We start from the raw sequence: 13309 nt of genomic DNA, 5'->3' as shown, positions 1-13309 counted from the left end.
ATGCTTGTCTAACATTAGAAGGGTGGACCATTACTCTGTCCTCATCAAGGATATGCTTGTCTAACATTGGAAGGGTGGACCATTACTCTGTCCTCATTAAGGATATGCTTGTCTAACATTGGAAGGGTGGACCATTACTCTGTCCTCATCAAGGATATGCTTGTCTAACATTGGAAGGGTGGACCATTACTCTGTCCTCATCAAGGATATGCTTGTGTAACACTGGAAGGGTGGACCATTACTCTGTCCTCATCTAGGATATGCTTGTCGAACATTGGAAGGGTGGACCATTCCTCTGTCCTCATCAAGGATATGCTTGTCTAACACTAGAAGGGTGAACCATTACTCTGTCTTCATCAAGGGTATGCTTGTCTAACACTGGAAGGGTGGACCATTACTCTGTCCTCATCATGGATATGCTTGTCTAACACTGGAAGGATGGACCATTACTCTGTCCTCATCAAGGATATGCTTGTCTAACATTGGAAGGGTGGACCATTACTCTGTCCTCATCAAGGATATGCTTGTGTAACACAGGAACGGTGGACCATTACTCTGTCCTCATCAAGGATAGGCTTGTCTAACACTGGAAGGATGTACCATTACTCTATCCTCATCAGGGATATGCTTGTCTAACACTGGATGGGTGGACCATTACTCTGTCCTCATCAAGGATATGCTTGTCTAACATTGGAAGGGTGGACCATTACACTGTCCTCATCAAGGATATGCTTGTCTAACACTGGAAGAATGGTCCATTTCTCTGTCCTCATCAAGGATATGCTTGCCTAACACTGGAAGGGTGGACCATTACTCTGTCCTCATCAAGGATATGCTTTTCTAACACTGGAAGGGTGGACCATTACTCTGTCCTCTTCAAGGATATGCTTGTCTAACACTGGAAGGGTGGACCATTATCTGTCCTCATCAAAGATATGCTTGTCTAACACTGGAAGGGTGGACCATTACTCTGTCCTCATCAAGGATATACTTGTCTAACATTGGAAGGGTGGACCATTTCTCTGTCCTCATCAAGGATATGCTTGTCTAAAACTGAGTATGGGTGGGACTCTGTCCCTGTCCTCACCAACGATATGTGCACGGAAGGGTGGACAACCATTACTCACTGTCCCTCCTAATGGATATGGTTGTTTAACACTGGAAGGGTGGACCATTACTCTGTCCTCATCAAGGATATGTTTGTCTAACACTGGAATGGTGGACCATTACTCTGTCCTCATCAAGGATATGCTTGTCTAACACTGGAAGGGTGGACCATTACTCTGTCCTCATCAAGGATATGCTTGTCTAACACTGGAAGGGTGGACCATTACTCTGTCCTCATCAAGGATATGCTTGTCTAACATTGGAAGGGTGGACCATTACTCTGTCCTCCTAATGGATATGCTTGTCTAACATTGGAAGGGTGGACCATTACTCTGTCCTCATCAAGGATATGCTTGTTTAACTTTGGAAGGGTGGACCATTACTCTGTCCTCCTAATGGATATGCCTGTGTAACACTGGAAGGGTGGACCATTACTCTGTCTTCATCATGGATATGCTTGTCTAACACTGGAAGGGTGGACCATTACTCAATCCTCCTAATGGATATGCTTGTCTAACTGGAAGGGTGGACCATTACTCTGTCCTCATCAAGGATATGCTTGTCTAACATTGGAAGGGTGGACCATTACTCTGTCCTCATCAAGGATATGCTTGTCTAACATTCGAAGGGTGGACCATTACTCTGTCCTCATCAAGGATATGCTTGTCTAACACTGGAAGGGTGGACCATTACTCTGTCCTCATCATGGATATGCTTGTCTAACACTAGAATGGTGGACCATTACTCTATCCTCATCAAGGATATGCTTGTCTAACGCTGGAAGGGTGGACCATTACTCTGTCCTCATCAAGGATATTCTTGTCTAACATTGGAAGGGTGGACCATTACTCTGTCCTCATCAAGAATATGATTGTCTAACATTGGAAGGGTGGACCATTACTCTGTCCTCATCAAGGATGTGCTTGTCTAACACTGGAAGGGTGGACAATTACTCTGTCCTCATCAAGGATATGCTTGTCTAACATTGGAAGGGTGGACCATTACTCTGTCCTCATCAAGGATATGCTTGTCTAACACTGGAAGGGTGGACCATTACTCTGTCCTCATCAAGAATATGCTTGTCTAACACTGGAAGGGTGGACCATTACTCTGTCCTCATCAAGGATATGCTTGTCTAACATTGGAAGGGTGGACCATTACTCTGTCCTCCTAATGGATATGCTTGTCTAACACTGGAAGGGTGGACCATTACTCTGTCCTCATCAAGGATATGCTTGTCTAATATTGGAAGGGTGGACCATTACTCTGTCCTTATCATGGATATGCTTGTCTAACACTGGAAGGGTGGACCATTACTCTGTCCTCATCATGGATATGCTTGTCTAATACTGGAAGGGTGGACCATTACTCTGTCCTCATCAAGGATATGCTTGTCTAACACTGGAAGGGTGGACCATTACTCTGTCCTCATCATGGATATGCTTGTCTAACACTGGAAGGGTGGACCATTACTCTGTCCTCCTAATGGATATGCTTGTCTAACACTGGAAGGGTGGACCATTACTCTGTCCTCATCATGGATATGCTTGTCTAACATTGGAAGGGTGGACCATTACTCTGTCCTCATCAAGGATATGCTTGTCTAACATTGGAAGGGTGGACCATTACTCTGTCCTCATCAAGGATTTGCTTGTCTAACATTGGAAGTGTGGACTATTACTCGGTCCTCCTAATGGATATGCTTGTCTAACACTGGAAAGGTGGACCATTACTCTGTCCTCATCAAGGATATGCTTGTCTAACATTGGAAGGGTGGACCATTACTCTGTCCTCGTCAAGGATATGCTTGTCTAACATTGGAAGGGTGGACCATTACTCTGTCCTCATCAAGGATATGCTTGTCTTACATTGGAAGGGTGGACCATTACTCTGTCCTCATCAAGGATATGCTTGTCTAACATTGGAAGGGTGGACCATTACTCTGTCCTCATCATGGATATGCTTGTCTAACACTGGAAGGGTGGACCATTATTCTGTCCTCCTAATGGATATGCTTGTCTAACACTGGAAGGGTGGACCATTATTCTGTCTTCATCATGGATATGCTTGTCTAAGACTGGAAGGGTGGACCATTATTCTGTCCTCCTAATGGATATGCTTGTCTAACACTGGAAGAGTGGACCATTACTCTGTCCTCATGATGGATATGTTTGTCTAACATTGGAAGGGTGGACCATTACTCTGTCCTCATCATGGATATGCTTGTCTAACACTGGAAGGGTGGACCATTACTTTGTCCTCCTAATGGATATGCTTATGAAACACTGGAAGGGTGGACCATTACTCTGTCCTCATCATGGATATGCTTGTCTAAGACTGGAAGGGTGGACCATTATTCTGTCCTCCTAATGGATATGCTTGTCTAACACTGGAAGAGTGGACCATTACTCTGTCCACCTGATGGATATCCTTGTCTAACACTGGAAGAGTGGATCATTACTCTGTCCTCCTTATGGATAAGCTTGTCTAACACTGGAATAGTGGACCATTGCTCTGACCTCCTCATGGTTATGCTTGTCTAACACTGGAAGGATGGACCATTACTCTGGCCTCCTAATGGATATGCTTGTCTAACAGTGGAAGGGTGGACCATTACTCAATCCTTCAAAACATACTTACCACACCAAATCACCTACAGTTCAAATTTCTCCTCAAATCTCACCTATCTAATTATTGGCTCTGCTACTGCCTTACACCTGGCTGATTCCCTCTCTTCCTTGATTTTTGTAACAATCTTTATTCTATTTGGGGCTCCCCCAGGGTTGCCAGACGTCCCTAAGATCGGTAGCCGGATCCCAAGTCCCGCGCGGCCTGTCTAGATCCCGGCCAGCCTCCGGTTTGTTTGTTTTTTTTTGTTTAAATCTGGCAACCCCCCCAAACCTCTGTTAAAAAATGCCTGTGCTCAGAGTTTCCCCATCAACGAACATCAAGTATATAAATAAAATAAAATAAAAATAAAATACTCTGTTCTCCTCATGGATAAGCTTATCTAACACTGGAAGGGTGGACCATTTCTTTCCTCTTTCTTACTTGGTAAATAGAGATATATCCATCTCGTAAACTATCCCTTATTCTTTGCAATACTATCTTTTACTTCTTCTCCTTTTTCCTCTTACCTAAATCAATAGCTGTCAAATAATTTGCATGCAGAAGACTAGCTTAATGGTTTTCTCTAAATATGCCACCTATATCACATGTTTATCAATAGTAAATATATTTTGTAGCTAAATGCAAAAAAATTCCTTCTAAATTGAAAGAAATGATCCTTTCCCTATATTCAGCCCTTGTCAAACCTTTATGGAATATAACTCACCTTTGACATGTATCTCACCACACACATTGAAAAGCACAAAACACTGCAAAGGGTCCTAACTGAAAGGATATCCAGTCTCAAGAATCTTAGTTACAAGGGGGTACTGGAAGCCTTATCCCTATACTCTGTGTCTTACAGACTCCTGAGGGGAGATCAGTGCCTTGATTTACATGCTCTTAGGGATCCTTTTCTCCTTGGACTCCTTTTGCTCTGGAAATTGAACAGTGCAGCTAATTCTATAACCAGAAAGCTAAACCTACATCAGGAAATAAGATGATGGAGAGATAGGTTCATCACCTAGTGTATACCTTTTCTCTTAGACTTCCACCAGAAGGAAAACAATTTAACTCTGTCTTACTACAAATGTAATTTGGATGACTGGCCTCAATCTCCCTCAAAAAGGTGGTAAGGCCTGAGGGCATTTATTTGGCTAGGCATACATGACTACTGGATGGATTGCTTTGTATATCCTATGATTCTATCATCCTAAAACTAATTTTAATTCAAGTACTTTTAGGCAGGTTCCATTCTTGTAATGAATCAGAATTAATTAGGCCTGAATATGTTTGATTATTGGTAAAACAGATAAGGTACACTTACTGACAAATGAGTTTTGTATTAAGAAGCTGACTGGTTAGATGTTCAGACCAAGGTAACGCCATAAAAGTCTGGATATTCTTTAGTAATATTTTAACTTTTGAATATCTAGAGAAGGGCTATATTTTGACAAGCAGGAAGGCCCAAGGATTACTCAGCATGTAGTGCTTGAAGCTCTGTGATTACATTCCAAAATCAGAAAAAAAGATATAGAGGCTTGTGATCGGGTCTCCGATCATAGCCATGTTCTTATGTGTCTGAGACATAGATGCCAAGAAATTCACCTTGAGAACAAAACTCGAGAGGTGAATCATGGCATCCATATCACGAACATATAATAATGGGTTATGATCAGTGAGATCCAATCATAACTCTTTGTAGTTCATGGAGTTTTATCTACTCAATGTAATACTAGTTAAAGAAGAAAAGACAAAGTGTTTTAATAGCTTTGAAAGCCAGCAAAGCACTTAGAGAGTCCTGTCCTATAGACAGCAAGTAAATATTGCAGGAAAAAGTCTGGGACAGTTTTTAAACACTGCCCTAATTTAAATAAGTTACTTACAGACTGATGTCTGTAAACATTCTTGGATATATAAGAAAGGCTATTCAGGGACCAATGAGAGTGAAGGAACATCCTTTCCCATATATCAGACTGTAACTGTACTTAGGGGATGTGCAACATCTGCTTTAGGATTGCAGTATAGCATCATGTTACACGTTTTTTTCATTTTCTATCTTTTTTTGGGGCATGATTGCTTACTATTGAGTGAAAAGCTTGTATTCTTATTTTCAGCATTTTGTACTGAATCTGGGGTGACTCAGTATCACAGTAGTTATAGCTGCTGCATCATAGTGCTCAGGTTTTCAGAACAGTTCCCATCTGACATATCTTGTGGGTGGAGTCTATAAATTCCTTCCTCTAGTCATGTGGGTTTTCAGGTGCTCCATATAATTCCTTCCTGTGGTCATGTGAGTTTGCAGGTGCTCCAGTTTCATCCCTTATTTCAAAGGCATGGTGAAGGTGAAGTGGTATCCTCCAAATTTCCCATACTTTTGTGTTATTTTATTTAGTTTCATTTATTTATTTACTTATTTGTATATGTATATGTATATGTATTTTTGTCTGTGTACCTCTTCAGTTATTTCTTTTTGTAGTTGACTAGGAAGGCTCACTGAGACCATCATTTTCCAGTTTCTGAGGAAAATCTTGGTTACCCTTCACATTTATATGATGTAGCGCTTAGGCAAATCACAATATAATTGGCTATACCACCACAAATGGTTGTAAGCAAATAAATATTATGGGACATTTAGTACCGAATGATAACTAAAACAGAGGGTGGTTGGCAAGCACATCATTATCTGTAGTCTTAATGACTTTCTTCTGAACTATAAACGTCCATAAGTTCATATGTCTGTCCCCTGCCTGAGTGGCTCTCAACCATAATGAATTCTTCAAATTATTCTGTGCATTAGTCTTGATCAACATTTCCCTTTAACTAGTTCACATGAATGCATATTATTATTTATTGGCATGAGGTCCATTTAGTCCTCATTTGTATTAAATGTACTCTAAAGATATTATATTAATGCTTCATCCAACTGCTGCATGCTTAACACATACCAGTTAATCCAGCCATGCTTTGCATTTTGTTATGCCTCTGCACTATCAACCCTCATTTTTAGCATCCTCTCCTCTGTGATTTACCTTCCAGGGTTAAGCTATTTAAAACAATGGCTGCCCACCTTGCTGAGTCAGTCTTCATCGAGATTTAGTGCAAATGGCCACTGGTATAGAGGCCATGGCTGCTGAGACCTTCAAAGTGTATCTTTGTCTATATTTCATAGTAATCTGTCCCTGTTTTCCTGGTATTTGACATCAGAACATGTAAAGAGTTGAACTATATGCACTCATACTGTACTTTATGGGGCAGTGATTAGAGAATTTTAAAAGAAGAACCTGAATTAGCATGTTCCCAAATAGAAGAAAATATCCTTAGCTTTCTCTGGTCTATTACCAGGTTGGCCTAACTAGTACTTTTAACTACCTCCATGCTAGAAAGAGTAGCTAGCAAGCAAGCACATAGTTCTGGTTACTGAGCAGTTATGCTATTAAAGTAGTTTTGTTTTGTTTTTTTTTTTTTTTAATATAAACAATGGGCAACAAAGGATAGTGTCAAATAACATACATGATATGGACCAGGGGGATGGACAGGTGACTCAGGGACATTGGCTTTATGTTTGGCAGGCACAAGGAACAAAATGAAAAAAAAAAAGTTTTAGCTCCAGTGAATGAAATACAGGAACTCAGTTATTCACCTTTACTTGCATGACTTCATAGGTTCATAGGTTCATAGGCTGGTACTAGGCTATCGGCCCTAGGGCCTATACAAGCCTAGCCATAACAATTCCCTGGCTATTTCTTCCCACACTATTTACTTCCCTGGATCCCTGTCTAGCAGGGCGACTGACGTGATCCCCAGGGTGAATTTCCTTTCTCCCATCCAGTCATCAAGGTTCCTTTTGAAGAGGACCAAAGAGGTACTCTGCTTGACATGTATGGATAGTCTATTCCAGAGTCTGGGGAGTCTCTGGGTCAGGAACCTATCCCTCCAGCATGTTTTGTTTATTGTGATGACAAGGTTTAGATCCCTGGAGTGTGTGGCTCTGAGGGATTGGAATTTCTTTAAGTGCAGCATGTCCAACAGTTCTGGGTTTGACATGGCCTTGTATGTTAAGCAGAGATCGCCTTGGGGTAGAGGATATGCGACAGAGTATAGCTGGAGTTTTTTAAGGCAGTCAGCATAGGGCATCTGCTTTAGGCCTGTGATTCTTTTAGTGAGGTATTTCTGGCCTTTCAGTTGTTGCAGATGTCTTGAGAGGTACATACCAAATGGGGCATTGTATTCTATAATGGGTCTAATGAGGGATGAGTACAGTGGGACAATGACCTCCTTTTTTCTAGATGAAAAGCCCTTAGTGATGAGGTGTGCCACACAGAAGGATTTCCTGACTGTTGTGGTAATGTGGTTATCGAAGGTGAGACCACTGTCCACCTGTGTCCCTAAGTCTCTTATCACACTTTCTGTGTTTAGTGTACTGCCACCTATGTGGTAATTCATGGGTACATGTTTTTTTCCAAAGGAGATAACTATACATTTCTTGGCATTGAGCTTGAGCCCATGGCTCTGGCACCAAGCATCTGTTTCTGTAAGGCCCTTTTGTAGAGTATCCACATAATTTGGGGATTCAATAATGGCTCCCAGTTTGCAGTCATCTGCGAGCTTTGTTAGCCAGAGTCCCTTAGTTTTGGCCTGTACTTCAGAGAAGTAGATGCCAAATAAGAGAGGTCCCAGGATTGAACACTGAGGTGCTCCACTTGTCACTTGTCTGGAGCTGGATTTGGAGTCAGCTACTTTTACAGTGTGGGTTCTGTCAGTCAGCCAGTTGGCAACCCATTGAGTGACGTAGGGATTAATACCCAGCTTAGTAAGTTTATCTATGATTCCAGAGTGGGGGGTGGTGTCAAAGGCCTTGGCGAGGCCCAGATAGGCTATGTGGACTGCCTTACCCTCGTCCAGGGCTCTAGAGACTGATTCAAAGAAGTCAATCAGGTTCAGAAGACAAGATCAGCCCTTCATGAACCCAAACTGGGTGGGGTCCAGTGTTTTAAGGTTGCCAATGTCTTTGTTTTTAAGTTCCTTGATAATACGTTCCATGGCCTTGCAGATCAGCCTCATCAGACTGATGGGGCGTTAGGTCCCTGGATCCAAGGTGGATCCCCCCTTGTGGAGTGTGATAACTATAGCTGAGCACCACTCATTAGGGTCCTGAAGCCTGAAGTGAGGGTATGATTAAACATGACACTTAGGTGAGGTGCCAGTTCATTTTGTAGTTCATGTAGTACACAGCCCGGGATGTCATCTGGTCCCATGGATGCTGTATTCTTAGCTTTGGAGAGTGCGTTTTTTACCTGTATGGCCGTTATTACTGAAATTTGGCAATCTTCCGATATTGAGATGGGCCATTTAGGGGGTGAGAGGGGGGTGAAGATGGCACTGAATCGATCTGCCATGATATTGGCAATATCCTTGGGATCAATATATTTAATGCCATTCTGTTGTAGCTCAGAGCAGATCTGAGCATTGCCATTTAGATTCTTGACATAGCTATAGAATGCCTTGTGGTTGTCTTTGGAATATTTGGCAATTTTATTTTCGTAACTAGCTTTGGAGGATTTTATGAGGGATCTCATCTTCTTACAGAGGCTGGTAAGGGAGTTTTTTTACATACTGGGATTTTCCTCTTTTCTGCAACAGTTTCTTCCTTTTGTTGTAAAGTTTGTTTATGGCAGGGGACCACCAGATTGGCTTCCTTTTTTTGGAAGAGAGCATCTTGGTTCCATTTGGGATGGCACGATTCATGCATGAGTGGATATGCTCATACAGTGCCTTAGCGTCAGACTCAGCAGTCGAACTTTCAGTTCCCGTCTGCATGGGTGTCATGAAGTTTGTAACTTCTGACTTGAGTAGCATGAAGTTGGCTTTGGAGAAGTTTTTTATGGAGGTTTCCTTACTGGGGGGTGGGGGTGGGATGTGGATGTTAAGGGTGATTAGCTTATGGTCTGACCTGACCAACGAGGGGGTGACCATAGGTGTGGAGCATCAATTTCCCATGTTGGTAATGACCAGGTCTAGGATATTGGAGCCCCTGGTGGGACTATGGATTAGTTGATCCAGGGCATTGGAATTTATGAATTCCAAGATTCATTGGGCAAAGGTGTTGGTACATGAGTAGTTTTCCCAGTTAATGGCAGGGTAGTTGAAATCACCCAGTATTAGGGTGTATGGTTACTCTTTCCTGTTTACTGCTGTTATATTTACTTTATCGAGCTTCATTTATTGAGTAAACGTTTTGCTGTTTATCTGCCTACCTTTTTCTGACTTCTCTTTTTGTGATGTATTCAGACCCACCATTATGAATTATTTTATCACTTACGACTTCTTATTTAACTGTCCATGCCTTACTTACACATAGGAAGTATGTAGATAGTGCTTACTAGAAATAATCCTTGTGCTAAATGGATGAATTGCAGTTTACATATGTTCCACACTGATTTAGGAAATGAAGTTTTGTAAATATAGTAGTAAATGATTTTTTTGTGTTTTGGTAGGATCATTCTATGTGGAAATATTGCACATATAATCAGTAGTGTTAGTATCATATAGTGCTAGAATCAAACAGAGTTAGATGCATGGAGCATCACAATTAGGCTCCCTAATTAGGCAAAAGGACAGAATTGTTAAGAACCATTCTGACATCAGAAATGTGGTTACAAAGGTGCTTAAGCTTTTCTAAGCTCCTCTAAACACTGTTAAGTTCTAGTCGCATGCTAAGTCATAACAGCAGTCAGTGACAAACACCACAGAATAGCAGTAGATGCTAAAACAATTTTAAAAGCTGTTAAATCCCAAGCTCCACCATACATTTAAACAAAAAGTACCCAGCAGCTTTTAAAACTGTTAGTTCAGCAGAGGAACATTTTGCTTCTAGCCGCAGTATATGTAGAAGTACTAAGTATTTTTCAGCTTTCAAATATGTAAAACACTTCACACTGCTCCATTTGTTACTGTGTCTGGTATTAATGGTGCAGATAAAACTCCATGTAGCACAAAGAATTACGATTGGGTTTCTCTAATCATAACTCTTATGTGGTCTTGACATGTTTGTCAAGCTTTACTACATTACAGAAATTTCCTGGCCGTTATGTCTCAAACACATAATAGTGATTGAAGACTTGACCATAATCCTGTACATTTGTCACTCATCACACCAACATTCGAAAATACACTGCTTAACCCGCTTATGCAATGATTGGGAGAAAATTACCTAAAGTTTGTTCTTGCCAGAGGTTAAAGTAACAAAATTCTTAACACAATTCACCCTTATAGACTTCCAGCTGACATTACTAGCCTTGAAAACATCAAAATACATCTTCCATATGGGTCTGTCACTGATCTGGATACAATCTTTAAAGTCTTAACTCTAAAACCTGATTGTTATATGAAAGCAACCATGTATACACTATTGTTCTTCTCTTATGCTGGTAATAGCATTTATCAAGCACTTCCACTTTTGATAAGATTCATATAGGTTCATAGTTTCATAGTTATTTAATATGCTTGTAGTCCAGGGGATCATTGACAAACCTATTTCAAATGATCAGTTTTCCTCAAGCACTGTTTGGTTACGTGACTTAGTCAAGATCACACTGTAGGTAAACGTGGAAATCAAATCCTGTGCCACATGATCCAAAATCCAAGGCGAAAAGAACAGAGATCACAACCAGAGATAGTAGAATGATATCAGAAGTTTCTATTTTTCTACTATCTCTGGTTGTGATCTCCGTTCTTTTCGCCTTGGATTTTGGATTATTTGTTTTGGCTGGCGGAAATTCTCCGGTGTTTTTGCTTACCTATGAACTATAACTGACAGCCTTATTCTTCTACACCCACTGCCAGACAAATGTGTATAGGTGAATAGTAGATAATCAGTCTGCAGACTGTTAAACACATAGTCAATACTAGACAGTGACGAAAGGTGACATTCAAACCCTATACCATGTATAAGTCAGGTAAACACCTTAACCATCTTAACAAATCCCAACCCTTGTGCTATCTCATAACTTTTAAAATTGGAAACTGTAATAACATTATAAATAAATTATCCTTCTGTCAAATTAAATTCACACCTAATCTCCTCTATGAACTGTTTTTATTTCTACTTATTCTGCATAACACCATCTCATATTATATAACAAATTACCACTCTGTTTTTCAAAAGACTCATTAATATTCCACCCCCTGATAATTATGTTCCAAGCATCCACACACTACAAAATTATGGACTTTATATATACTTGCATGGTCATAGTAACTCACTTACACTCTCCATCCCATATTGTAATTAAAAGCATGGTCACCTAGTCAGATGGACATTAAGTATTCTAATTTAATGCTATACCTCTTTGTAATCCTTGACAATATGATTAGGGCGACCTTTTAGTCTTCCCACACGCTTTCATTCAGCTATTAAATAATCTAGTAATCAGCCTTTTACCACAGGACAATTCAATGCTACATTTTACATTCTAGTCTATTCCTTCACTTCCAGTTAAAGATGTTAAAATATTATCTTTCTAGATTTATCAAATACTCATTTAAGTAATATAATCCCATTAAGTATTTTTCTATTATAATGTTACAAATCACACATTGGTAATTATATAACTTGAAGATTTCTATATATAACACTAGCAAGGCCCCAATGAAGATTCAGTAGACTTCTTGTCCCCTCAAAAAATAATTAAATCCATGTGACTTATCTGTTATCCTCTGTTAGGTGAACATATATAATAACTTGTTAAATTGTCCTTCTGAGACCCTTCAGAAGTACAATTTAAGTCACACGTGCAAGGGAAAATGTCACATATACTTGAACAATTTAGTGCAGACATTCGATCTACATGTTTTTGGGGTGTTGAATGAAAGTACAGTACCTGGGGAAAAATGTGTGGATACACAGACAATGCCAAAAGGTTAGGATTAAACCACAGTCTTGGAAGTGACAGGCCACGATCTAATCACTGAACCACTATTTTGCCAAAGACATCATTATACACTGATTCTGTTAAACTCCACTTTGCTAATTAGTGCTGTGATCATATTTGAAAATATTATTCTGCATTACTTCACCTTTTTTTAAATATTCATATCAGAAGCATTATTACTATGCAATACATCTGGACAGTTTGTGATTTTTAAAATAAAAATTATAAAAATAAATGCCTGTGCCTTAATTTAGTGGTTTGTGAAGAAATCCTTTCACTCATGTTATGTCACACTCCCGCTTCTCCTTCAAAACTTTCTTCATTTTGCCAACATTATTGTAATTGTCTTCTATTATATCTAGTTTTTATTTTGTCTTACAACTCTTGTTTTGTTCTGAATGCTTTGGTACAATTATATCTGAATGCAATTGATCTAGAAAGGCTCGGTTTCATACTATAGTCAAATACTTTTTTCCAGAGTAAATAATAAACAAAAGACTTACCAGCGATCTCCCGGATAAGCACAGCTTGTTCAAGTGTGGCTGGGGCACTGGGACCACCAGGGTTAACTGCCTTTACACGCAGTAAGAGTTTGTCTCCCATGTTCAAGTTTTTAACTGTGTAGCGAGTGACCCCCACCAGGTCTTGGTTAGCTACCACCC

General features: G+C 40.2%; 1 protein-coding gene across 2 annotated transcripts in view; it reads right to left on the bottom strand.

Moving 5' to 3' along the window:
* Nucleotides 1-13309, bottom strand: part of MYBPH (myosin binding protein H) — a 257185-nt gene that overhangs the window by 231677 nt on the left and 12199 nt on the right. For both annotated transcript variants that reach the window (XM_044079758.1, XR_006365820.1), the window contains exon 3: nt 13151-13309. This exon is cut by the window's right edge and continues 9 nt beyond it. In XM_044079758.1, coding sequence (XP_043935693.1) covers nt 13151-13309 — 159 coding nt within the window. The remainder of the gene's footprint in view (nt 1-13150) is intronic.

The sequence above is a fragment of the Protopterus annectens genome, chromosome 8.part0 (genome assembly GCF_019279795.1).
Source record: "Protopterus annectens isolate FY-2018-M chromosome 8.part0, PAN1.0, whole genome shotgun sequence".
NCBI classification, from domain to species: Eukaryota; Metazoa; Chordata; order Ceratodontiformes; family Protopteridae; genus Protopterus; species Protopterus annectens.
Note: the sequence above shows the minus strand (reverse complement) of the source record. Positions and strands in the feature narration are given on the sequence as shown.